Raw genomic sequence first — 23,956 nt, 5'->3', positions numbered from 1 at the left:
GGGGAAGGAGGGAGAAGGAGTTGCGGGGCGAGAAGGAAGGAGAAGGGGGGGGAAGGAGGGAGAAGGAGTTGGGGGGGTGGGCAGGAGGGAGAAGGAGTTGGGGGGCGGGAAGGAGAGGAGTGATTTCTTCTAAGGACAAATTTATAAGCAGAAAAATACAAATTAAAAACATTAACAAAACTTTCACCAGGAAGTACAGAAGCCATAGGCTATTGGCTGCTTTCCTCTGATTACTAACCCATATTTTAATGCAGAAATCACACATCTAAGGCCAATGATGCCCCAAAATCTCAAAACTGCATATGTTTTACTTTTCTAGCAATAACAAATACTATGTGAGAAGGGTAAGCACAGTATTAAAAACTGGTCCACTTAATCACAGCAACAGAATTTCCCCCATACAACATGGAAAAAATTTCATTATAAAATACATGAGACTAAAATCTTTAGAAAGAAGAACTGGGATAGTAATTCACATTTTATATGTAGCAATAGAAAGTATTTTAAAATATTTCTCATGGATATTAATAACATCAGTAATTATCACTAGAACATTTTCCAACAATAGAAATAATTACCACAGAATAGCCACAAACTTAACACTAGCAATGAGGTAATAATCATCACAAGGTATATTTTTGTCTTTCAGTAGGTGATCATGTTTGTAGTGTTTAATAAGAAAAGAGCCTTGTGCACTGTACACGATACTCCTATAGGTTATAATTTTCAGAAGCATATGAAATACATGAGGAAGTTTTCAGATGCCCTGTAAGTAACCAATAAATTTTGAAATCAATTTTAAATTATAGATAAACCAGAATATAATGCTAAGATGACATTAATCAGAAAATCATAAAAATGTACCATACAGAATAAAAATACGTTTGAGAAAACCTAGAATCAATCTCCAGCAATCAAACCAATTACATTTAATTTTTCAGAAAACAGTAAATTTTAAAACATGCCTTAAAATATTAATGGCATAAATCTATCTTTAAATGTGTGCTTACAATAAGTGGCAAAATTGTCAAAAGTAAAGTTTTACTTGTTATTAAATTGTGATCAACATTAAAACAAATGCAAACACACGATATGAGAAAGCGAGGACAGCAGATCCATAGCAGTGAGGGGAGTGTTTCTGTCATCCCTATCCCAGGGTAAACATCAAGAATCAATCATTTCATACCTACGGGCTCGTGAAGAAAAGAAAAAAAAAAAAGAATCAATCATCGCGCTCTTCCTCCGTAGGCCAAGATAAACCCTCGGAATCATTTTTTAAAAAAAACTTCAGGAGGCCGGGCATGGTAGTTCACCCCTGTAATCCCAGGACTTTGGGAGGCCAAGGTGGGTGGATCACCTGAGGTCAGGAGTTCAAGACCAGCCTAGGCAACATGGTGAAACCTCATCTCTCCAAACAGAAAAAAAAATTAGCTGGGCGTGGTGGCTCACGCCTGTAATCCCGGCTACTCGGAATGCTGAGGCATGAGACTCGCTTGATTCTGGGAAGCAGAGATTGCAGTGAGCCGAGATCGTGCCACTACACTCAAGCCTGGGCGACAGAGCGAAACTCTGTCTTAAAACAAAAAAGAAAAGAAAAGAAATGGATTTCAATAAATTTTTCTTTTCAAAGACAGGCTCTATGCTTAAACCACCACCGTAAAGCTCAATGAATGCAATGCAATGGCAAACAAGTCCATTCACAAAAAATAATGGGATATGCTCTTCTGAGAAAAGAAAGCATGCTCTTTCTTCCAAGGGTACACTTTGAGAACTGACAATGAACATACTCAGGCAATAACAAGAATATTAATAAAACAGAAAACTTCATACCCTTTTCAATGCACACAATACATTCTCTCATTCTCTACTCACTATGATAAGGGAGTAATACAAGGCATTAAGGGTCTTGAACTTCCTGTCAAGATTCTCGACATTTTTGTAACCAACGACAAAATAAGGAGCGAATGGCTGATGTATGGAATTAGCAAAGAGAGCAAACTTAACACTTACTTTTGCAAAGGCTTCAAAAAGGTCAAAGGCAGGTGGCAGCTGAGAGGCATCCTGTATTTCTTCTCTCATGAAATGTTGAAATGTCATTACAAGTTGCCTGAGGCCCTCTTTCTTATCTTCAGTCAGTTTGTTAATATCTTTTTTAAAGAGAAAATAAATAGCACAATCTCAAAGTAAACTTTTAAAGGATAATTTTCAAGTGTTCAATGCTGGCTGTTAAACCAGATATTTCCTACCTTACATTGCATTCTGACAAAGAGCAAATACATATTGTTTTATCTTTTGCCAACTAAAAATGATGCATATGTTATCAATTAAATTCTGCCAAATTTTGTCTCCAGCGTAAGATCAAACACCTATCAAAACATAAGTGTGCATATATATGAAAAAGCATTAAAACCAAAATCAGTAAGCTTGTGTTACCAGATTTTCTATATCATTCTGTACACACATACAAACAATTATAAGTTCATATTAAGTCAGTAAAGTTAAGCAGACTTTTCTATGAAATAATTTACAACTAGGTCATGACTAAACTAATAAATAGCACCACCTCTAAGGTAAAAAGACAGAAAATGAGAACTAAAAAGTTCAGATAAAGTTCAAATAGGTTAAATTTGTCATGTGGTTAGTACAGCATGAATAGAACAGGGATCAAGCAAAGCAATTTCAACTTCAAGTTATCTGAGCTGAATAAACAAGATGAAGGAGCCCGGCACAGTGGCTCATGCCTGTAACCCCAGCACTTTGGGAGGCTGAGGCAGGCAGATCACTTGAGATCAGGAGTTCAAGACCAGTCTGGCCAACGTGGTGAAACCCCATCTCTACCAAAAATACAAAAATTAGCCGGGCGTGGTGGTACATGCCTATAATCCCAACTACTCAGGAGGCTGAGGCAGGAGAATCACTTGAACCCAGGAGGTGGAGGTTGCCGTGAGCCAACATTACACCACTGCACTCCAGCCTGGACAAAAAGAGAGGCTCCATGTCAAAAAAAAAAAGAAAACAAAGACAAAAAACAAGATATGGTGTGGCATCACTCCAAACAGAAGGAGATGATTCTAAAACAAAAGAAGAAAAAAAAAGTTCTAAAGCCAATACTACCCCCTTTAAATATCATTTTCAATTATACCACAAATGGGGTGTTAAGGCTAAAAGTATATAACAGGTCAATCACTAACGTTTGAGAGTATTTCACTTAAGGTCATGTGTATGACACTATTACTGAGAAGGGCTAATGTGAAGAGTAAAACCCACGGTAACAGATGTTAATTATCTAGCAGTAAAATATAACAGGAAAATTTGAATACTTTGCTGTCTTTTAAAACTTGAAAAGATACATCAAGTTGAACTATAGCATAACTCTGTTGCTTATGCCTATGCATATTCATTAGATTACTTATTTGACAGAATAATTAACCCAATGATTTCTTAAATAATAATTTATTATCATGGGAACTTAGGATCCCACAACCTTATATAAGTCTGTACTAGTTCATCTTCTTGTCTCCATCCAGAAGAATTGAACTGTGCAGCAAATTTACTCTATGTGCCCTGGCTAGTTTTGAGTTGAAATCACTTACAACCTCAATGAAAAGGATCTGTACCAATACAAAAGCAAAATGAAGCCTGCCTTTGCTTAACACTCAGATACGGGAAGCTTTTTAAGTCATCCCAAGAAGGTGGATAGCTACATGGTAGTTTCGGAGAAGAACGATGCTCAACACTGCCCTGGAGACTGAATCATCTGTACATTTTACCTTCCTTAATATCTAAAAGATCAGTAACCCTAAAAGCTCCGTGGAATCCCCCTGTTCACTAAATCACTCTTCTCTGACATCAAAAAGAAACCAGAACAGGAAATTAAGAGAGAGAAGAAGGGAAACAGGAAGGAAAAAAAAAACAAGAAAAATTATTTTGTTGGCCGGGTGTGGTGGCTCACGCCTGTAATCCCAGCACTTTGGGAGGCTGAGACGGGCAGATCACAAAGTCAGGAGATCAAGACCATCCTGGCTAACACGGTGAAACCCCGTCTCTACTAAAAATGCAAAAAAATTAGCCAGGTGTGGTGGTGGGCGCCTGTAGTCCCAGCTACTCAGGAGGCTGACGCAGGAGAATGGCGTGAACCTGGGAGGCAGAGCTTGCAGTGAGCTGAGATCACACCACCGCACTCCAGCCTGAGCTGGAGTCTCAAAAAAAAAAAAAAAAAGATTTCGTCAACTGGACTAACAGTTACACTACCCTATCTAACCTGAACATCTTTATGGCGCTTTACTAACCCCTATCAGGACAGAGCTACTCCATGATAAGTGGAATAAACCAGCATGACAGTTGTATATAAAAATAAATCTTGTCAGGTTTGCATCACATTATAAAGAAACAGAAAAACAAAGTTAAAAATAAATCCGTTCACCAAGTCAGCAAACAAATCATAGAAATTTTTTTTAAGATGCTGACAGATAATCACTTACTTGACTCCAGATCATAAAATGAGTAAAGCTTCTCTGATTCTGAAGGCGTTCCATCCATCTGTGAAGGAAAGGGGAAAAACGCCAATGACAATTTCAACTGTTCCAATATAAAATAAAAATCTAACTTGTATCTTCACTCAACAGTTTAATCTCCAAATGCAAAACTGTTGTACAAGAAGTTCCCATATTTTTATATTCGTAAAACTCTCTATAAAATTGTATACTGGCCAAGAGTCAGTAAACAATAGGAAAAGGTGGGGCATGGGAGCTCACACCTATAATTTTCCCCAGTACTTTGGGAGGCCAAGGCAGGCAGATTGCTTTAACCCAGAAGTCCAAGGCCAGCCTGGGCAACATGGCAAACCTATGCCTACAAAACATACAGAAATTATCCAGGCATGGTGGCATGCACCTGTAGTCCCAGCCACTCAGCAGGCTGAGGAGGGAGGATCACTTGAGCCCAGCAGTTCAAGCTTGCAATGAGCTGTGATTATGCTACTATACTCCAGCCTGGGTAACAGACCAAGTCCCTGTCTCAAAAAAGAAAAAAAAGGGAAGAACAAATTGGGAGCCTACAATAATTTGAGAAAGATATTCACGCTAAAGATGGGTAAAAAAATCTGAAAGGCTTCACCACAGCAGGATTTCACAGAGTTTACTATTTTGCCACTTATGTAAAAGGGCCGAAGAAATCACTTCAATGAATTCTAGGAAAAAAAAGATAAGTACTCTTCCAGTTCATACTAATTATCTATGCATGTCTTTCTTGAAGAGGCAAGTAGAAAATGACATACTTGCCCTGTGCATTAGTTCACAATAGACAAGTTATAACGGCAATGTAACAGAGATTACTGCCATCTCATATCACAAATACAGAACCTCCTCCATCTTTATTCCCACAAGACAGCAGGGCCTTCAGAGAGGCTGTGCATTTCTTCACTGCTACGGATTCCGTTATTAACAGGAAAAGAACAAATTTTTTTGTCTTAAGACATTCCCTGGAATAATCTACCTTCTACCTTAACATGGGGTTAATTTCAGACTTAAATAGGAATAACACAGGCATACCTCATTTTCTCATACTTCACTTTATCGTGCTTTTCAGACATTACACTGAAGATTTACATCATCGAGCAAGTCTATCGATGCCATTTTTCTAACATGTGCTCACTTTCTGTCTATGTGTGACATTTTGGAATTCTCACAGTATTTCAAACTTTTTCTTATTATTATATCTGTTACTGTGACCTGTGATCAGAGATCTTTGATGTTACTACTGTAATTGTTTTGGGGCACCACAAACCATCCCCATATAAGACCACAAACTTAATCAGTAAACGTTGTATGTGTTCTCACTGCTCTGCCGACCAGCTCTTCCCACTGTCTGGCTATTCCCCTATCTCTTCCCTCTCCTCAGGCCTCTGTATTCTCTGATACAACAATATTGAAATTAGGCCAGTTAATAACTTTACAATGACCTGTAAGTGAAAGGATGAGTCGCACATTTCTCATTTGAAATCAAAAGCTAGAAATGAGTAAGCTTAGTGAGAAAGAAATACTGAAAGCTGATAATAGACCGTAAGTCAGGCCTCTTGCACCAAACAGCCAAGTTGTCAATACAAGGGAGGGTTCTGAAAGAAAACAAAAAGAGCTACTCCCATGAACACATGAGTGATAGGAACCCACGACAGTCTTATTGCTGATCTAGAGAAAGTCTGAGTGGCCTGGATGGAAGATCAAAACAGCCACAATATTCCCATGAGCCAAAGCCTAATCCAGGGGAAAGCCCTAACTTGCTTCAATTCTAGGAAGGCTCAGAGAGGGGAGAAAATTGCAGAAGAAATTCTGGAAATTAGCAGAGGTTGGTTCATAAGGTTTAAGGAAAGAAGCCATCTCCATAACATAAAAGCACAAGGTGGCCAGGTGCGGTGGCTCACGCCCATAATCTCAGCACTTTGGGAGGCCAAGGCGGGCAGATCACCTGAGGTTAGGAGCTCGAGACCAGCCTGGCCAACATGGTAAAACCCTGTCTCTACTAAAAGTGCAAAAAAATTAGCCTGGCATGGTGGTGGGTGCCTTTAGTCCCAGCTACTCAGGAGGCTGAGGCAGAAGAATCACTTGAGCCTAAGAGGCAGAGGTTGCAGTGAGCCAAGATCACGCCACTGCACCCCAGCCTGGGTGACAGAGCAAGACTCCATCTCAAAACATACATACATACATGCATACATGCGTAATCTAAAAAAGTGCAAGGTGAAGCAGCAAGTGCTATATAGAAGCTGCAGCAAATGATCCAGGAGACCTGACAAAAATAACTGAATTTGGCTACACTAAACAACAGATTTTTAATGTAGATGAAACAGTCTTATATTGGAAGATGTCATTTAGGACTTTCATAGCTAGAGAGAATTCGATGCCTGGCTTCAAAGAACAAGTGGACTCTTTTTTATTGTTATCATACTTTAAGGTACATGTGCACAACTTATAGGTTTGTTACATATGTATACACGTGCCATGCTGGTATGCTGCACCCATTAACTCATCATTTACATTAGGTATATCTCCTAATGCTATTCCTCCCCCTCCCCCCCCAAAATAGGCCCTGCTGTGTGATGTTCCCCTTCCTGTGTCCAAGTGATCTCATTGTTCAATTCCCACCTATGAGTGAGAACATGCGGTGTTTGGTTTTTTGTCCTTGTGATAGTTTGCTGACAATGATGGTTTCCAGCTGCATCCATGTCCCTATGAAGGACATGAACTCATCCTTTTTATGGCTGCGTAGTATTCCATGGTGTATATGTGCCACATTTTCTTAATCCAGTCTGTCATTGATGGACATTTGGGTTGGTTCCAAGCTTTTGCTATTGTGGACAGTGCCACAATAAACATACGTGTGCATGTGTCTTTATAGCAGCATGATTTATAATCCTTTGGGTATATACCCAGTAATGGCAGGTGGACTTTTTTTAGGGACTAATGCAGCTGGGGACTTTAGGTTGAAGCCAGGGCTCATTTACCATTCCTAAAATGCAAGGGCCCTTACTATTTGTGGTAAATCTACTTCGCCTGTGCTCTACCAATGGAACAACAAAGCGTAGATGACAGCACATCTGTTACAGCGTGGTTTACTGAATATTTTAAGTCCACTGTTGAGACTTACTGCTCAGTAAAAAAGATTCCCTTTAAAATGTTACTGCTCATTGACAATGTATCTGGTCACCCAATAGCTCTAACAGAGATGTTTAAAAACTCAAATGTCGTTTTCATGCCTGCTAACACGACCGTCATGCTGCAGCCCATGAATCAAGGAATCATTTTGACTTTCAAGTCTTATTTTAAAACTGTATTCCATTAGGCTATAGCTGCCACAAATATTGATTCCTCTCATGGATCTGGACAAAGTAAATTTTAAAACCTTCTGTAAATGATTCACAATTCTAAATGCCATTAAGAATATTTGTAAATCATGGGACGTCAAACATCAACATGAACCAGAGTTCAGAAGAACTTGATTTCAACCTTCGTGGATAACACTGAGGGGTCAAGACTTCAGTAGAGGAAGTATTTGTAGATGTGATGGAAAGAACAAAGGAACTGGAATCAAGATGAAAACCTAAGAAATATCTTTCTATACATGAGTCCTGGGAAAGAATTTATGACTTAAGTCCTCAAAAGCAATTGCAACAAAAACAAAATTGACAAGTGGGACCTAATTAAACTAAAGAGCTCCCACACAGCAAAAAAAACTTGCAACAGATAAACAGACAACTTATAGAATCAAAGAAAATATTCACAAACTATGCAGCCAACAGAGGTCTAATATCCAGCATCTATAAGGAACTTAAGCAATTCACCAAGTAAAAAACAAACAACCTCATTAAAAAGTGGACAAAGGGCCACGACAGTGGCTCACACCTATATAATCCCAGCACTTTGGGAGGCCAAGGTGGGAGAATTTCTTGAGCCCAGGAGTTTAAGACTGGTCTGGGAAACATGATGAAATTTCGTCTTTCCAAAAAAAAAAAAAAAAAGGAAAAAACACAAAAACTAGTTGGGCGTGGTGGGAACCTGTGGTCCCAGCTACTCGGAAAGCTGAGGTAGGAGGATTGCTTCAGCCCCAGAGGTTGAGGCTGTAGTGAGCCATGATCACGCCACTGCACTCCAGCCTGGGGCAACAGAGTGAGACCCTGTCTCAAAAAGTAAAAATAAAAAGTGGGCAAAGGACAAGAACAGACACTTCTCAAAAGATGACATACGAGTGGCCAAAAAACATAGGAAATGTGCTCTCCGTTACTAATCATCAGAGAAGTGTAAATCAAAACCACAACGAGACACCATCTCATACCAGTTAGAGTGGCTATTATTGAATCAAAAAATAACACAGGGCCAGGTGCAGTGGTTCACGCCTGTAATCCCAGCGCTTTGGGAGGCCGAGACGGGTGGATCACAAGGTCAGGAGATCGAGACCATCCTGGCTCACACTGTGAAACCCCGTCTCTACTAAAAATACAAAAAACTAGCCGGGCGAGGTGCCGGGCGCCTGTAGTCCCAGCTACACGGGAGGCTGAGGCAGGAGAATGGCGTGAACCTGGGAGGCGGAGCTTGCAGTGAGTGGAGATCGCGCCACCGCACTCCAGCCTGGGTGACAGAGCAAGACTCCGTCTCAAAAAATAAATAAATAAATAAATAAATAACACAGGCTGGCGAGGCTGCAGAGAAAAGGGAACACTTGTCAACTGTCCGTGGGAATGTCATCTAATTCAGCTGCTGTGGAAAGCAGTTTGGAGATTTCTCAGAGAGTTACCATTCAACTCAGCAATCTCATTACTGGGTATATATCCAAAGGAAAATACGTCACTCTACCAAAAAGATGCATGTACTCATACGTTCATCACAGTGCTTTTCACAATAGCAAAGGCATGGAATCAATCTAGGTGCCCATTAACAGTAAAATGGATAAAGAAAATGTGATACATAAACACTATGAAATATTATGCAACCATTAAATAGAGTGAAGTCATGTCTTTTGGAGCAACATGAATGCAGTTGGAGGGCATTATCCTAAGTGAATTAACATAGAAACAGAAAACCAAATACCACAGGTTTTCACTTATAACTGAGAGCTAAATATTGGGTGGACATGGACACAAAGATGGGAATAACAGACACTGGGGGATGCAAGGGGCAGGTAAGGAGCAGGAAGTGGGCAAGGGATGAAAAGCTAGCTACTGGGTACCAAGCTCACTACCTCAGTGATGGCATCCATCATACCCCAAACCTCAGCATCATGCAATACACCCATGCAACAAATCTGCACATGTGCCCCTGAATCTAAAACAGAAGCTAAAACGTTTTGTAAAACAGAGAGAAGTAGAACCTGAAGAAGTAACTGATTTTCTGCAACCTCATGATAAAACTTGAAAAGATGAGGAGTTGCTTCTTATGAATGAACAAAGAAAGTGGTTTCTTGAGATGGAACCTACTCCGGGTGATGCTGCTGTGAGGCATCATATGTTACAGTCAAATCATTTGCAAAAGGAAGAGGCAATCAAGGCGGCAAATTCGACTGTTGTCTTATTTTAAGAAATTGCTACAGCCACCCCAAACTTCAGCAACCACCACCTGATCAGTCAGCAGCCATCAACATCCACCAGCGAAAAGATGATGATGCACTGAAGGCTTTAACGATCCTTAGCACTTTTAGAAATGTATTTTTTAATTAAGGTATGTACACTGTTTCTGTTGGCATAATGCTATTGCACACTTAATAGACTACAGTGTAATGTCCACATAACTTTTATATTTACTGGGAAGCCAAAAAATTTGTGAGACTCATTTTATTGCAATATTTGCTTTATTGTGGTGGTCTGAAACTGAACCTGCAACATCTCTGAGGTATACCTGAAAATGCAACTGCATATGCTCATTTAATCAAAACCCAGCTATGTTTCATGAGTTTTATACTCACAAGTTTGAAGACAACTCTGCCAAGAAGCCGAACGGAGTCTGGAGGGTATCTGGGTTTGCAGCTTTTAAGGCATTTGCATTCCCGTTTGTGGTCCGGCCAAGCTTTTTTCTATTAAGACAAGAGTGGGGAGAACATAGGTGACCTAAAATTTAACTTTCATTTATACTGCTTTTGAACATCGAGAGTCATGAACATTAAATTTTAATAGTCAAAATGTAACTGCACAATAGAAAATAAAAGCAATATTCTAAATCTGAAAATAATCCAGGATGAGTCTTTGCCAAGTATGCAATTACTATGCAAGGACATTAAAAGCTTCAGCTTCACCTCTGTGCTTTCATTTGTCCCCTGGTTATAACCTGGCTAGTGGAGCCCAAAGAAAGAGCCATTCTAGCTTACTTAATAATGTATAAGATGGTCTTTGAACTGATTACACAGGATTCAACAATAATCATTTTGAATACAAAAAGAAAATGTCACTCCAAATTAGAAAATAAAACACATGGTTCAGAAGACTCAAAACAGGGATGACAGCCTTCTGAATTTCTGTGCCGCTACAGAAATATCAGGAGGGCTAACATACCCCCAAATATAAAACCTCTTTGTTTTAAAAGCAACATAAAAAGAGCTGTTCGCTAAAATCATGACATGTCCAGTTTGTCCTGGATGTGTCTAGGTTTGTATCTATGTCCTGGCTTAAATATTAATAGTGCCCCTTTTCACTCTGAAAAGTTCTGGTTTTGATGACAAAAGATAGGGTCACCTAAGCCATGATCCTAGCCGTGTGCTGGTCTGGCTAAAGAGACCACTGAGTCAGTTGCCAGTGTACGGATGAACGGACTGATATCCCTGAGCTTTGGATCAGAAAGGCCATGGCTGTTTTCACACAGAATCACTTTCATATGGAAATAAAATCCAGGTCCTCTAATATGTAGCCCTGGTGAGAAGCAGCCTCAATCAAATGTCTCTCACGTTATATTCTGAAAACTGGAATTTCCATTACTGAAATGCCTGATACCCCTACTCATTCTTATTTCAAAAATTAGAAATCTGCTCCCCAATTTCTGGGTCTATAAAATCCTCCTTAAAGGGACTGCTGTCACTTCCACCTGCAGTAGAAACATACAGCACAACCAAAAGTTTCAAGAGCTGCAGCTACTTCAAAACTGTGACTCAGGTTCAATGTCAAGCCAGTGTTTTGCTCAGAACGACTATCCATGTCAACTTGCTGGGTAACAGCTTGGTCTGTCTTCTATTTCTTAGCAACCCAAATGGTGGAGACGTTGTTTCTAACAGGTGTGTCACTCCTTCCATCAATGCTACTCACGGTTGCCTCACTTCCTCTGTGACAACGCTCTCAATGTGCTGTTCGTAACTTTTGTTTTGGTATTTACACTTCACTCACTTCTAAACAAGACCGAGCTGAATCAAAGTGAAGATGTGTATGAACTAAGACTGCAAAACCAGAAACAGAAAATATTAAAATTATGGAAGGAGGAAAAAGGAAAGCACGCTAGCATCTACTTAGCATTCTACAAGGTACTAGACACATGACTAAGCAAGTAACAAAGCACGTTTCATTTGATTTTCATAATAATCTAAATGGTAGGTATTATCCCTCTATTAGAGATAAAGAAAGGCTCAAAAGCTGATATCTAACTATCAGACTGTCTAAATATAAAGAGAGTAAAAATTCTTAGCATGCTAAACATGAGAGCTGAATAATTTGTGCATTACATTTGAGTGTTTGTACATTTATTTGAGTTGCCTCACAAGCAAGGCAAAAAAGAAGGCATGATGGTTTATGTAATTCTCAACTGACAGAAAGTAAAAACAAATAGTTTCACCAAGATTCAATCACAGGAGGGATTTATTCCAAGAATGGTAATCAACACCCTGAACAATGTCCTTAACAACAGTTCACAACTATAACGGCCTTTCATATGACTCTTAATATCAGTACTCACTGAAAAGCATAATATTAAAAGACAACTCAGTGAAACAACAAGCTTCTGTTGATCAGGGGGCTAGTCCCAGACTAGCAATTAGCAACTACCAATATGTGTTAAGAGGCCTAAAATATATATGGTACAATTGTCAAGTAAGTTTTAAAAACACAATATCATGTTGACCCTATTTAGAGATTCAAAATATACTTAGCATCCTAAAAGTTCTAAATGCACTAAAGAAACATGTATAAATTATTTAACACAGTTTCCCATGCTTGTTATTGTCACTCTTTAGGAAGTTAGGTTGGTATTCACTGACTCAGATATACCTATATATATATATATATATACATTTTTTTTTTCACCCGGTCTTTGCATGTGAGTGGGTTAAGCTAACAAATTTACATTCATTTGCACTCACAAGAAACAAGAGTGTGGACTTTTTTGGTTTTTCACTGATAGAAGGGAGAATCATAAGTTTGGCCGAAGTTTTCCTTTGATTCTAGAAGCTGAGAAACCTGTCAGATGCTCTCCTGGACACAGTGTGTAGGCAGGAACAGATAACACAGTACCAATGGGTCTATCAGAAAGTACCTTAGGCTCTGTTCAAATGCCTCTGTCCAGCTGAACAGGGCTCGCACTCAGCAAAACAAGGCAGAGATAATTTGAGGCAAAAGAGCTTAAGAGCAGATTTTAATCAATGCTCATTTTAGCTACAAGAGATTAGCCATAACCCCTCTGTTAAAACCTAATTGAGCAGCTCAGCCTCCTGACAGCTTACCAGGGTGAAATAACTAAAAAATGTACACCAGATAAAAAACAACTCATCAGTTAGATGACAACATTTGGAATTAAACATCCAAATTTTGGGAAATTCCTGTTAAAACAACTTTAGGTCCTTAACATAATTGATATTGAGCTCTTATTTCTCAACAATAACTAGAAACTAGACAAAATGTTTCTTAAACTTATTCCTAGATCATTGCCTGAAAATATACTCATTTTCTCATTTGCTTCAGCAAAAATATGTTCATTATTTCCATCTAAAAGCCAAATCAGATCATTTAGGTATAAATAGAGAAAGCAATCATACCACTTAAAATTGGTCTGTAATATGGTACCACGTATCAGCCCATTCCTTTTCTTTTTATAACATTAACTGCTAAAATTTATCATTCAGCTTCACCTATCATATCTCACCATAAGGGCTACAAATAGAAGCATTCCACAGAAAAGGCTTACAGAGAACTCTTTGTATGCAGCCCCTTTCGACTTTGAAGCAAAACGTGACAATCATACAAAAATAAAAGGCATTGTCTTCACTCAACAAACCAACCTTGGTCAAGACCTCAATGACACATTTGTCATATATATTTGCCAATTTCTCAAAAGACAACCATCGTGATTTACATTTTTTCCTATTTTCTTACACTACTTCCAATACAGGATATAATTAAGATTTTGCTGATAACATTGGCTGTTGTATTTTCTGTTATCATAACTGAAAATTAACAATGATGTACAATAAGCATAAACTGGCTTGAGAGACAAAGGAAATTAAAATATTGCATTAAGAAGCAAAAACAAAAGGAGACAAGAGTTTTATGATAAAAAAAAGGAAATGACATCTATAACACAATTCTTTCAGTGCATGCATGACTCAAAAAACAACTTCAGAATGTATACATTTTCATAATGTATTTTATAGTATTTATAACAGTTCACAACATAAACTAATGAACCACATCAGTAGTTCTCAATGGGAGTGACGCCTATCTTGAGGGTTGTTTGAGAAATTTATGGGGGTATTTTTATTTGTCACAATGTTTACGGAAAATTACAGGCACTTAATGAGCAGGAACCAAAGGAGCCAGACGTTCTGTGTAGGACAGTCCTACAAAATTAAGAATTATCCAAATCCAATGCAACTTTTTTTTTTTAATTTTTATTTTTTTTTAGACGGAGTCTCGCTCTGTCGCCCAGGCTGGAGTGCAGTGGCCGGATCTCAGCTCAATGCAAGCTTCACCTCCCGGGTTCTTGCCATTCTCCTGCCTCAGTCTCCCGAGAAGCTGGGACTACAGGTGCCCACCACTGCCCCCGGCTAGTTTTTTTGGATTTTTAGTGGAGACAGGGTTTCACCGTGTTAGCCGGGATGGTCTCGATCTCCTGACCTGGTGATCCACCCGCCTCGGCCTCCCAAAGTGCTGGGATGACAGGCGTGAGCCACCGCGCCCAGCTCCAATGCAACTTTTAAGTGTCCTACCAAATTCTATGAAGGTGGAACACTCGTTTATAATTGTCTTAGCCTAGAACTAAATCTCCTTTTACATTTAAAAACAAAGAGCTTGTTTTTACATAATCCTAACAGCACTGAATTTTCTAGGTAAATCAAAGGAAGACTGTATTTTAAGAATTTTACCTAAATTACTCAATTAAAGTCATATCACTGAAGGCAACACCACTTAGAATATGTGAATTACCAATACAGCACGCCTTCAGACCCGCATCTCTACTTCCCTTCTCACAGTGACTCTATGTATAGGTGCAAATATGTGACTAATGATGTCTTCCAGTCTAATCATACCTCAGCATTTACATACTAAAATACATATTATTTTATCATAGGTTTTAATTTTCTTTTTCCTTATATTCCAATTTTGGCACTATATTAATGTTTTGAAAATATGTAACTAGATACATTGCATTACCTGTATAATTTCAAGACAGTAGAGAGGGCAATAAAAGTATTTCTCATACAAACGGGAGTTGGGTCTGAAAAGAGCCGAGAAGCCCAGATCTGGAACAATGCTACAGTTATACATGGCGCACACATACACAAGAACGTATTTTTAAATACAGAGCCTAAGACCCACCCTAGGGATTCTGACAGTACCCATGAGAGAGAATCAAGCGTCCCACTGCAGGGCTGCTATGGTTTCAACGTGTACCTCAAAGTTCATGTGCTGGAAACGTAATTCCCAGTGCAACATGTTGAGAGGTGGGGTCTTTCAGAACCTCAGCGCTCATGAACAGATTTAATGTCACTATTGCAACAGTGGGTTTGTTATAAAAGCCAGTCCGGCCCTTTCTTGTTCCCTCTCGGGAGCCTGCTCCTGTCACGTGATACCTTCCGCCATGTTAGGATGCCGCAAGAAGGTCCTTACAGATGTAATCCTTCCATCTTCGACTTCCCAGCCTCCAGAAACACTAGCCAAATAAACTTCTATTGTTTATAAATTACCCAGTCTTTGGGACTCTGTTAACAGCAGCACAAAAACAGATCAAGACAAGGGCATTCCATGAGTAGCTAAAGTTGAAAAACCACTGAGCTAAACTAAATCACAAAGGAGGTCATATATACTAAATAGATGAAACAAAATACAATTCTGTAATTACCATTGAACTATTGCTCTACAGAAATAAATATTTTATAATATTAAGGTGGAAAAAGTGTTTCTAAACAGAACACAAAATGTAAAAACCATAAAGGAAAAGAAATATATATTAAATTACATAACAATAAAGAATTTTTGTATAACGGGGGAAGAAAACCAGAAACAGTTTAAAGGTAATAAACCATGAAAAAAATCTAAAAAATATGTATATAGACATAGTGTTAAATGTCTCCAGTATACAAAAAGGTCTTACAAATAACTTTTGAATATTTCAAAAAATATAAATAAAGGTAAAGGAAATGAATAGGAAATTCATGACTGAAAAAAAGAAACCAATAGACAAGTAATACAAACCACACCAGTGCTCAAAGAAGTGATAATAAAAATTAGATAACATAGGTGTCCCAGTAACTGGGCAAAAATCAATATAACTGGCAGTATTTAGAAACATCTGGGATTTGGGGAAATAGGCATTTTCCAGCCTTGTTAGTAGAGTTGTGGGTTGCTCTGATCTTTCTGATGGGTATTTAGTAATGAATATCAAAATTTTAATGTGCATATTATTAATACAGAAATATTCATAAAGTAATTTATTTTAAAAAAATTTAAATAGTATAAATAAATAAATTTAAGAATGTTCCAGCAGAAGCAACATAGGGAAATCCAGTCTCTACAAAAAAAAAATTTTTTTTTAGTTAGACAGACATGATGGCATGCACCTGTATTAACGGCTACACCACAGGCTAAGATGGGAGGATCACTCCCAGCTACGCCAGAGGCTAAGATGGGAGGTCGAGACTACAGTGAGCCATGGTCACACCATTGCATTCCAGTCTGTGTGACAGAGCGAGACCCCAGGTCTCAGAGGAAAAAAAAGAATGCTCACGATAAAAGATGATTAAAATACTGAAAGTTAATTTTTCCAGCTTTTCCTAAAAGAAATTGCTATTTTTGTCTTTCTCTTTATAGCTTTCCATTACGATTTAAATTTTCTCCAAAGACCATGGAGTTTATGAATAAAAACAAATATAATTTTATGTCTAGTAACTGAGAATCAGGGAGAAGTACTTTTATATGAAAGGGACAGCAAAATTATGGTTTAATAGCTTAACTTTTTAATGTTTATTTTGGAAATCTGGTTGCAACTCAAAGCATGATTGAATGGGTTAATTTTTAAATGTTAAAAAAAAGCTTCAATGAATTGTTCTGTAATGCTGACGCAATCTTTTTTAATTCAGAGACTCAGTAAATTGTTTTATCAGTTTAGCTATATTCATGTCTGTTTTTCTTAAATGAGTATAGTACCAATTAAGTACACCTTACATGAAACAGGTGTTCAATACATATTTTATGATTTATTCTAAAGCCAGTACCATTAAGGAGGTAACATTTACTATATATTATCATTATTTGAAATTAAGGCCATACAAAGAGAAATGAAAGCAGACTCTTACAATTCTTTCTTTGACCAGTAAGAGATGGTCTTGATTACATGATTACAAAAGGAGTGTACTGATGAGATGCTACACTAATAAGAGAAAATCAATTTATTTCTTCTTTCTTACGCAAAATAACATTTGCACTATTATCATAATATTTCCCTCTCCTCTTTAGATACAAAGTCCCTATTGCTCACTCAAGAACCCATTTAAATGCTGTTAAACACTGAGCTTTGGTTGGAGTGGATATCCATTTCAGGGTAGGTCATCAGTGTTTGGGATAGAATGTAAGAAGGGTCATCCGTATTGAACCTTGGATTGGGTAAAATATATCCAATTCATGACATCAGCTCACCAGGTATTTATTCTATAAGAAGATTAGACTCCAAGATTTGTAAGGCAGTCTTCCAATGATAAAATTCTATGAGTCTGTAATATCCATTCCTAACAAACATCTGAATTATGTCAAAACAGGTTTGAAGCCTGCTTGAGTTAGGCTTACAATCATCGAAAATCTGCAACAGTATTTTCCTCAGATATTTGGTCATTAAAGATGAAGAAGCTGTCTTTAAAAATATTTAAAAAAAGAATTTTTTGAGCCCACTTACTCAACAGTTTCATATAACATTAACTAAACATTTTCTACGTGAAATATCACAATGATTTTTTTCCTACATATTCAGGACTCCCTCCATTCACAATCATCTACAGAGGTTTCCTATGGGCAAAACTTAGGATAGCTGAGCTGCCATGCAACTTGCAGGAAATAAAAGATACTCAACAGTTTTCCATTCACATCCAGTTTGCTTGATAGCAACTTGCAGGAAATAAAAGGTACTCAACAGTTTTCCATTCACATCCAGTTTGCTAGATAGCAAATAAATAATGCCTCCTTCTTTTCCTTGAAATGTAGTCCAATATTGAATTACAAATTGTCAGATGCAAGCAGATCTGAAAAGCTAGAATCTGGGAAAAGAAAAGCAGGTTGTCTCACAGCCACAGTTGACTGACAGGTATTGATGAAGATCTTGCAAAAAATCTCCTTAGAGCACACTAGAGATTAGTGATAGATATGAGACTTATCACTCTGAAAGTTTACTGAATGCTGTATCAAATGTAGAGCAAGAGCATCTTCTCACTAGTCTTAATCAAATTAGATAAACAGGGCCAAATATAAAGAAGGAATGTGGCATGAAAATGGTCTTAGGGCATAAGATTGACAAGAGGAAAAAAAAGAACAAGAATCAATGATTACTTCTTAGGCAAATGGGAATTACGGTCAATCATCATCTAGAGCAGGGTTCCGAAAATACATGGCCTACAGGTAAAATTCATTCTACATTCTTACATTTATGTAAAATTCAAATTCATGTACATTCTAATTCGTGCTACGTTTTCAATAAAAACAGGGATATAGCCACACTCATTAGTTACATTCATTCATTTCATGCTACATCAGGGTTGAACACGTATGACAAAAATCATATGGCCACAAAGCCTAAAATATTTACTATATAGTTCTTTACAGACAAAGTTAGCCAATGCTTGATCTAATGAGGGATCATATGAAGATGAAATGACTTAATGGATAGTTTGGCTGGAGAGCAAAATAAATCATGCACTTCCACAGACTTCCAAACTTATTTGGAAAAAATATCTATCCTAGATTAATCAAAATATCAACACCAGCTTCTAACTGAATACGGTAGGTGGCGCACATGTATTTTACTTCCACAGTACAAGTAATTATCAAATTTTTTACTCCCAAAGTGAACTGAAGCAGCCATCAATGGATGAGTGGCGGGGAGGGATGTGGTTAGCCTCATCTGAGAGTGAAAAAATGGTGGTAAGAGGACAGGCTGCAGAAGCAGGGTCAAAGAGGCTACCCATAGGGACAGTCCCATCTGAGAGGGAAGGTCAGCCTGACAAGCAGATTCTAAAAAGGATCTAGAATCAAAGACTGTATACTGGGAGAATGGAATTGAAAAATAGATAAGAAAGAGAAAATTAACCACAAGTCTGTATACCAAAGAGTCTCAAAACACCTCTTCTCTACTTTTGGCTTGATTGAGTAAGCAACAGAAGGTTAATGTACAGAATCTTGTTGAATTTGATGCTAAGATTATCTCTGATCCAGATTATTGCTATAGCCTCCTATTTGGTCTTCCTGCCCTGACTCTTACCCTTCTAGAATGGCTTCTTCAAACAATAGTCTAATTCTTTGAGTGGCTTAAAAATTGTGATCACTGTATTACAGAAAAAGAAATAAAATCAATGCACATTTAATGACTCTGTGGTGATCAATATGTTTCAAACTACTTACTTGAAATATAATTTACATTATTAAATTATATTTAGGTTGGTGCAAAAGTAATTACTTTTAATGGCAAAAACCATCATTATGTATATAAAATGTATCCATTTTAACAGTATAGTTTGATAAGTTTTTGTTTTTTTGAGATGGGGTCTTGCTATCTTGTCCAGGCTGGTCTCTAACTCATGAGTTCAAACAATGGAACTTAGCCTCCCAAAGTGCTGGGATTACATGCACATGCCACTACACCCAGCTTTGATAAGTTATGACATATATATCTCTCTCTCTCCATATAACCAACACCAAAATTAAGCTATAGATGTTAGTACTCCCCAAAAGTTCCCCTGTGCCCCTTACCTTCAAGTCCTCCATCCCAGGCAACTCAATGGTTTCGTCTCTATAATTATAAGATTAGTTTTGTCTAGTCTAGAACAGTATTACTTCTTTTCATCTGGCTTCATTCCCTCAACAGAATGTTTTGAGATTCACTAATGTTGTGGCATGCATCAGTAGTTTGTTGCTCTTAATGGACAAGTAATAGTACAGTATGCATCTCTTTATTCATTTACCTGTGGATGAATATTTCACTTGTTTCCAGGTTTGGAACATTGAACAATTATGTACAAGCTGTTTTTGTAGACATAAGTTTCATAACTCTTAGGTAAATAACTAGGAGTAGAACTGCTGGGTCACATGGTAATTACAAACCACTAAACTTTCCCAAAATGATGATAACGCTTTACATTCCCACCACCAGTGAACAAGAGTTCCAGTTGCTCCATCACCTTGCCAACACTTGACAAGGTCAGTCCTTTTAATTTTAGTCTTTCTAGTGGATGTGTAGTAATATCTCATTACGGTTTTAATTTTCATTTATCTGATGACCAGTGACAATGATTATCTTTTAATGTATATCTTCTTAAAGTGTCTCTTCAAATCTTTTACCTGTTTTACTGGGTTTTCTTACTACCAAATTATAAGTATTCTTTATACATTCTAGATACAACTTCTTGGTTGGAGGGAGAGAGAGAGAAGGAGGGAGAGAAAGAGAAAAGGAGGGAAAGAGGGGGAGAGAGATGTCTCAAATATTTTCTCCAAGTCTATAGTTTGTCTTTTCATTTTCTTAATGAAGTCAAGGAGCTGAAGGGTTTAATTTTTATGAAAATCAATTTATCAATTTTTCTTGGAGGCTTAGTGCTTTCTGTATTCTACATAGGAAATTTTATGTACCCCATATCCAAAGAGTTTCTCCTATGTTTTCTTGATTTTATAGTTTTAGCCGTTAAGTTTAACCTTATTAAACCTAAATCTTATTCAATCTAGTGAAGAATTGTTGTTACTTTTATCATTTATTTTCCATGTGCACATCAGCACAATTTGTTGAAAAGATCATCCTTTCATTATTGAATTATGTTGGCACCTTTGTTGAAAATCAACTGTGTGTAAGGCTATATTCTTTATATTTTTATTTCTGAATACAGGTTAAGTATCCCTTCTTCGAAATGCTTGGGACCAGAAGGGCTTCAGATTTTGGATTTCCTTGGATTTTGAAATGTTTGCATTATACTTACTGGCTGAACCATCCCAAATCTAAAAATCCAAAATCCAAAATACTCCCATGAGCATTTCCTTTGGGTGTCATGCTGGTGCTTAAAATATTTGGGATTTTGGAGCACTGCAGATTTTTTTATTTGGGATGCTCTACTTGTATTATGATGTGTTGACATTTTAAACACCTTTCTGACTACAGAGAAGACTGCTCCTGCTCCTCCCAGGGACAGCCAATTCTAAGAAATAACAAAGAGGGAGCCAAGGTGGGCGGATCATGAGGTCAGGAGATCCAGACCATCCTGGCTAACACGGTGAAACCCCATCTCTACTAAAAATACAAAAAATTAGCCGGGCGTGGTGGCGGCGCCTGTAGTCCCAGCTACTCAGGAGACTGAGGCAGGAGAATGGCGTGAACCCGGGAGGCGGAGCTTGCAGTGAGCCGAGATCACGCCACTGCACTCCAGCCCAGGCAACAGAGCCAGACTCCATCTCAAAAAAAAAAAAAAAAAAAAGAACGATAGAATAAGTCCTCTCGTCTTACATCTTGCCATCACACTACTAAAGGCCTATTTACAGTGGTTCCTTTTACATCATGTGTAGCTATAAAGAAAAAAGTATAAGACACACTGTATTAGTACATTCTCATGCTGCTATGAAAAAATACTCGAGACTGGGTAGTTTATAAAGGAAAGACGTTTAATTGACTCACAGTTCCACAGGGCTGTGGAGGAAACTTATAATCGTAGTGGAATGGGAAGCAAACACATCCTTCTTCATATGGCAGCAGGAAGGAGAAGTGCCCAGCAAAGCAGGAAGCCCCTTACAAAACCATCCCATCTTGTAAGAACTCACTCACTATCAAGAGAACAGGATGGGGGATACGGTCCCCATGGTCCTGGTCCCCACCGGGACACATGGGGATTATGGGAACTACGATTCAAGAGGAGATCTGGGTGGGGACACACCCAAACTACGTCACATACTAAAGGGCAAAAAACATAGTTTGAAGAGACAGAGCAAGCATTAGTACCAGACTCAGATATGGCAAGGATGTTGGAATTATCAGACTAGGAATTTTTGAGAACTATAATTAATATGCAAAGGATTCCAATGGAAAAGGAGACAGCATGCAGGAACAGACAGGAGATACAGGCATAGAAACAGAAATTCTAAGAACCAAGAAGAACTGCTAAATCAAAAACACCAACAGAAATAGAGAATGCCTCTGGTGTCTTATTGGTACACTGGACAGAGCTGGAGAGAAAAATCTCTGAGCTGAAACTATCTCAATACAGTAACCACCAACATTAAGAAGCAAAGAGAAAAAAGACTTTATAAAAAAACAGAACATCCGAGAACTGGAATGATTTTACAAAAAGGTACAAGATAGGTGTAATCGGTATGTCAGAAGAAGAATAAAGAGAGAATGGAACAGAAGAAATACGTGAAGTAACAATGACTGAGAAGTTCTCCCAGATTAACGCCAGGCACCAAACCACAGATCCAGGAAACTCACAGAAGACCAAGCAGGATAAAAGTCCAAAAATCTATACCAAGGCATGTCATTTTCAAACTACAGAAAATCAAAGGTTTTTTAAAACACGGAGAAGCCAGATTTTTATAGCTAAAGATAAGTATATGTCTGTTTTAGATATTCATAGATACTGAAATGGTTTCAGTAACATGTCATTTTCTAAAAATATCAAAATACTTGAAAGGTGTGTGCTATGGTTTGAAGGTCTGTACCCTCCAAAACTCATGTTGAAATTTAACTACCATTATGTCAGTGTTAAGAGATGGGACCATTAAGAGGTGATTTGGCCATGAAGGCTCTGTCCTCATGGGCAGGATTAATTCCATTATTTGATGCCTTCTTGTCTCTTGGCCCTTCCACCTTGTGATGCCTTCCACCATGTGTTGTCACAGCAAGAAGGCCCTCGCCATATGTAGCCATCTTAATATAGAACTTCTAAGCCTCCAGAAATGTGAGTCAACAAATTTCTGCTCTTCACTTATACGCTGACGGTAGGAATGTAAATTAGTTCAGCCACTGTGGAGATAGTCTGGAGACTTCCCAAAGAACTGAGACTTGAACTACCATGTGACCCAGCAATTCCATTACTGGGTATATACCCAAAGGAAGATAAGTCATTCTACCAGAAAGACACGTGTACCTGTATGTCTATCCCTGCACTGTTCACAATAGCAAAGACAAGGAATCAATCTAGGTGCCCATGATTAGTGGACTGAATAAAGAAATGTAATATATATATACCATGGAATACTATGAAGCCATAAAAAAGAATAAAATCATGTCCTTGGGCCGGGCACAGTGGCTCATGCCTGTAATCCCAGCACTTTGGGAGGCTGAGGCAGGTGGACTGCCTGAGGTCAGGAGTTCAAGACCAACCTGGCCAACATGGTGAAACCCTGTATCTACTAAAAATACAAAAATTAGCCAGACATGGTGGCAGGCGCCTTAATCCCAGCTACTCAGGAGGCTGAGGCACGAGAATTACTTGAGCATGGGAGGCAGAGGTTGTAGTGAGCCTAGATCGCACCACTGCACTCCAGCCTGGGTGCCAGAGTGAGACTCTGTCTCAGGAAAAAAAAAAAAAAAAATTATGTCTTTTGCAACAACATGGATGCAGCTGGAGGCCATTATCCTAAGCAAAGTAGCACAGAAACAGAAAATCAAATACAGTATGTTCTCACTTATAAGTGGGAGCTAAAACTGGGTATACAAGTATATAAATAAGAGAACAATATACATTGGAGAATATAAGGAAGGGGAAGGAGGGGGTGGTGCAAGGGTTGAAAAACTACCTTCTGAGTACTATGCTCACTTCTTGGGTGACAGGT

At 38.2% G+C, this 23,956-nt stretch overlaps 1 protein-coding gene across 5 annotated transcripts in view; it reads right to left on the bottom strand.

The window, feature by feature from the left end:
- Positions 1-23,956, bottom strand: part of SMYD3 (SET and MYND domain containing 3) — a 763,302-nt gene that overhangs the window by 578,160 nt on the left and 161,186 nt on the right. For all 5 annotated transcript variants that reach the window (NM_001265933.1, XM_028839533.2, XM_077964305.1 and 2 more), the window contains 3 exon segments: positions 2,011-2,147; positions 4,482-4,539; positions 10,447-10,554. In NM_001265933.1, coding sequence (NP_001252862.1) covers positions 2,011-2,147; positions 4,482-4,539; positions 10,447-10,554 — 303 coding nt within the window.

Source organism: Macaca mulatta, chromosome 1 (genome assembly GCF_049350105.2).
Source record: "Macaca mulatta isolate MMU2019108-1 chromosome 1, T2T-MMU8v2.0, whole genome shotgun sequence".
Lineage (NCBI taxonomy): Eukaryota > Metazoa > Chordata > Mammalia > Primates > Cercopithecidae > Macaca > Macaca mulatta.
The sequence above is the reverse complement of the archived record's forward strand: the minus strand, read 5'-3'. Positions and strand labels throughout refer to the sequence as shown.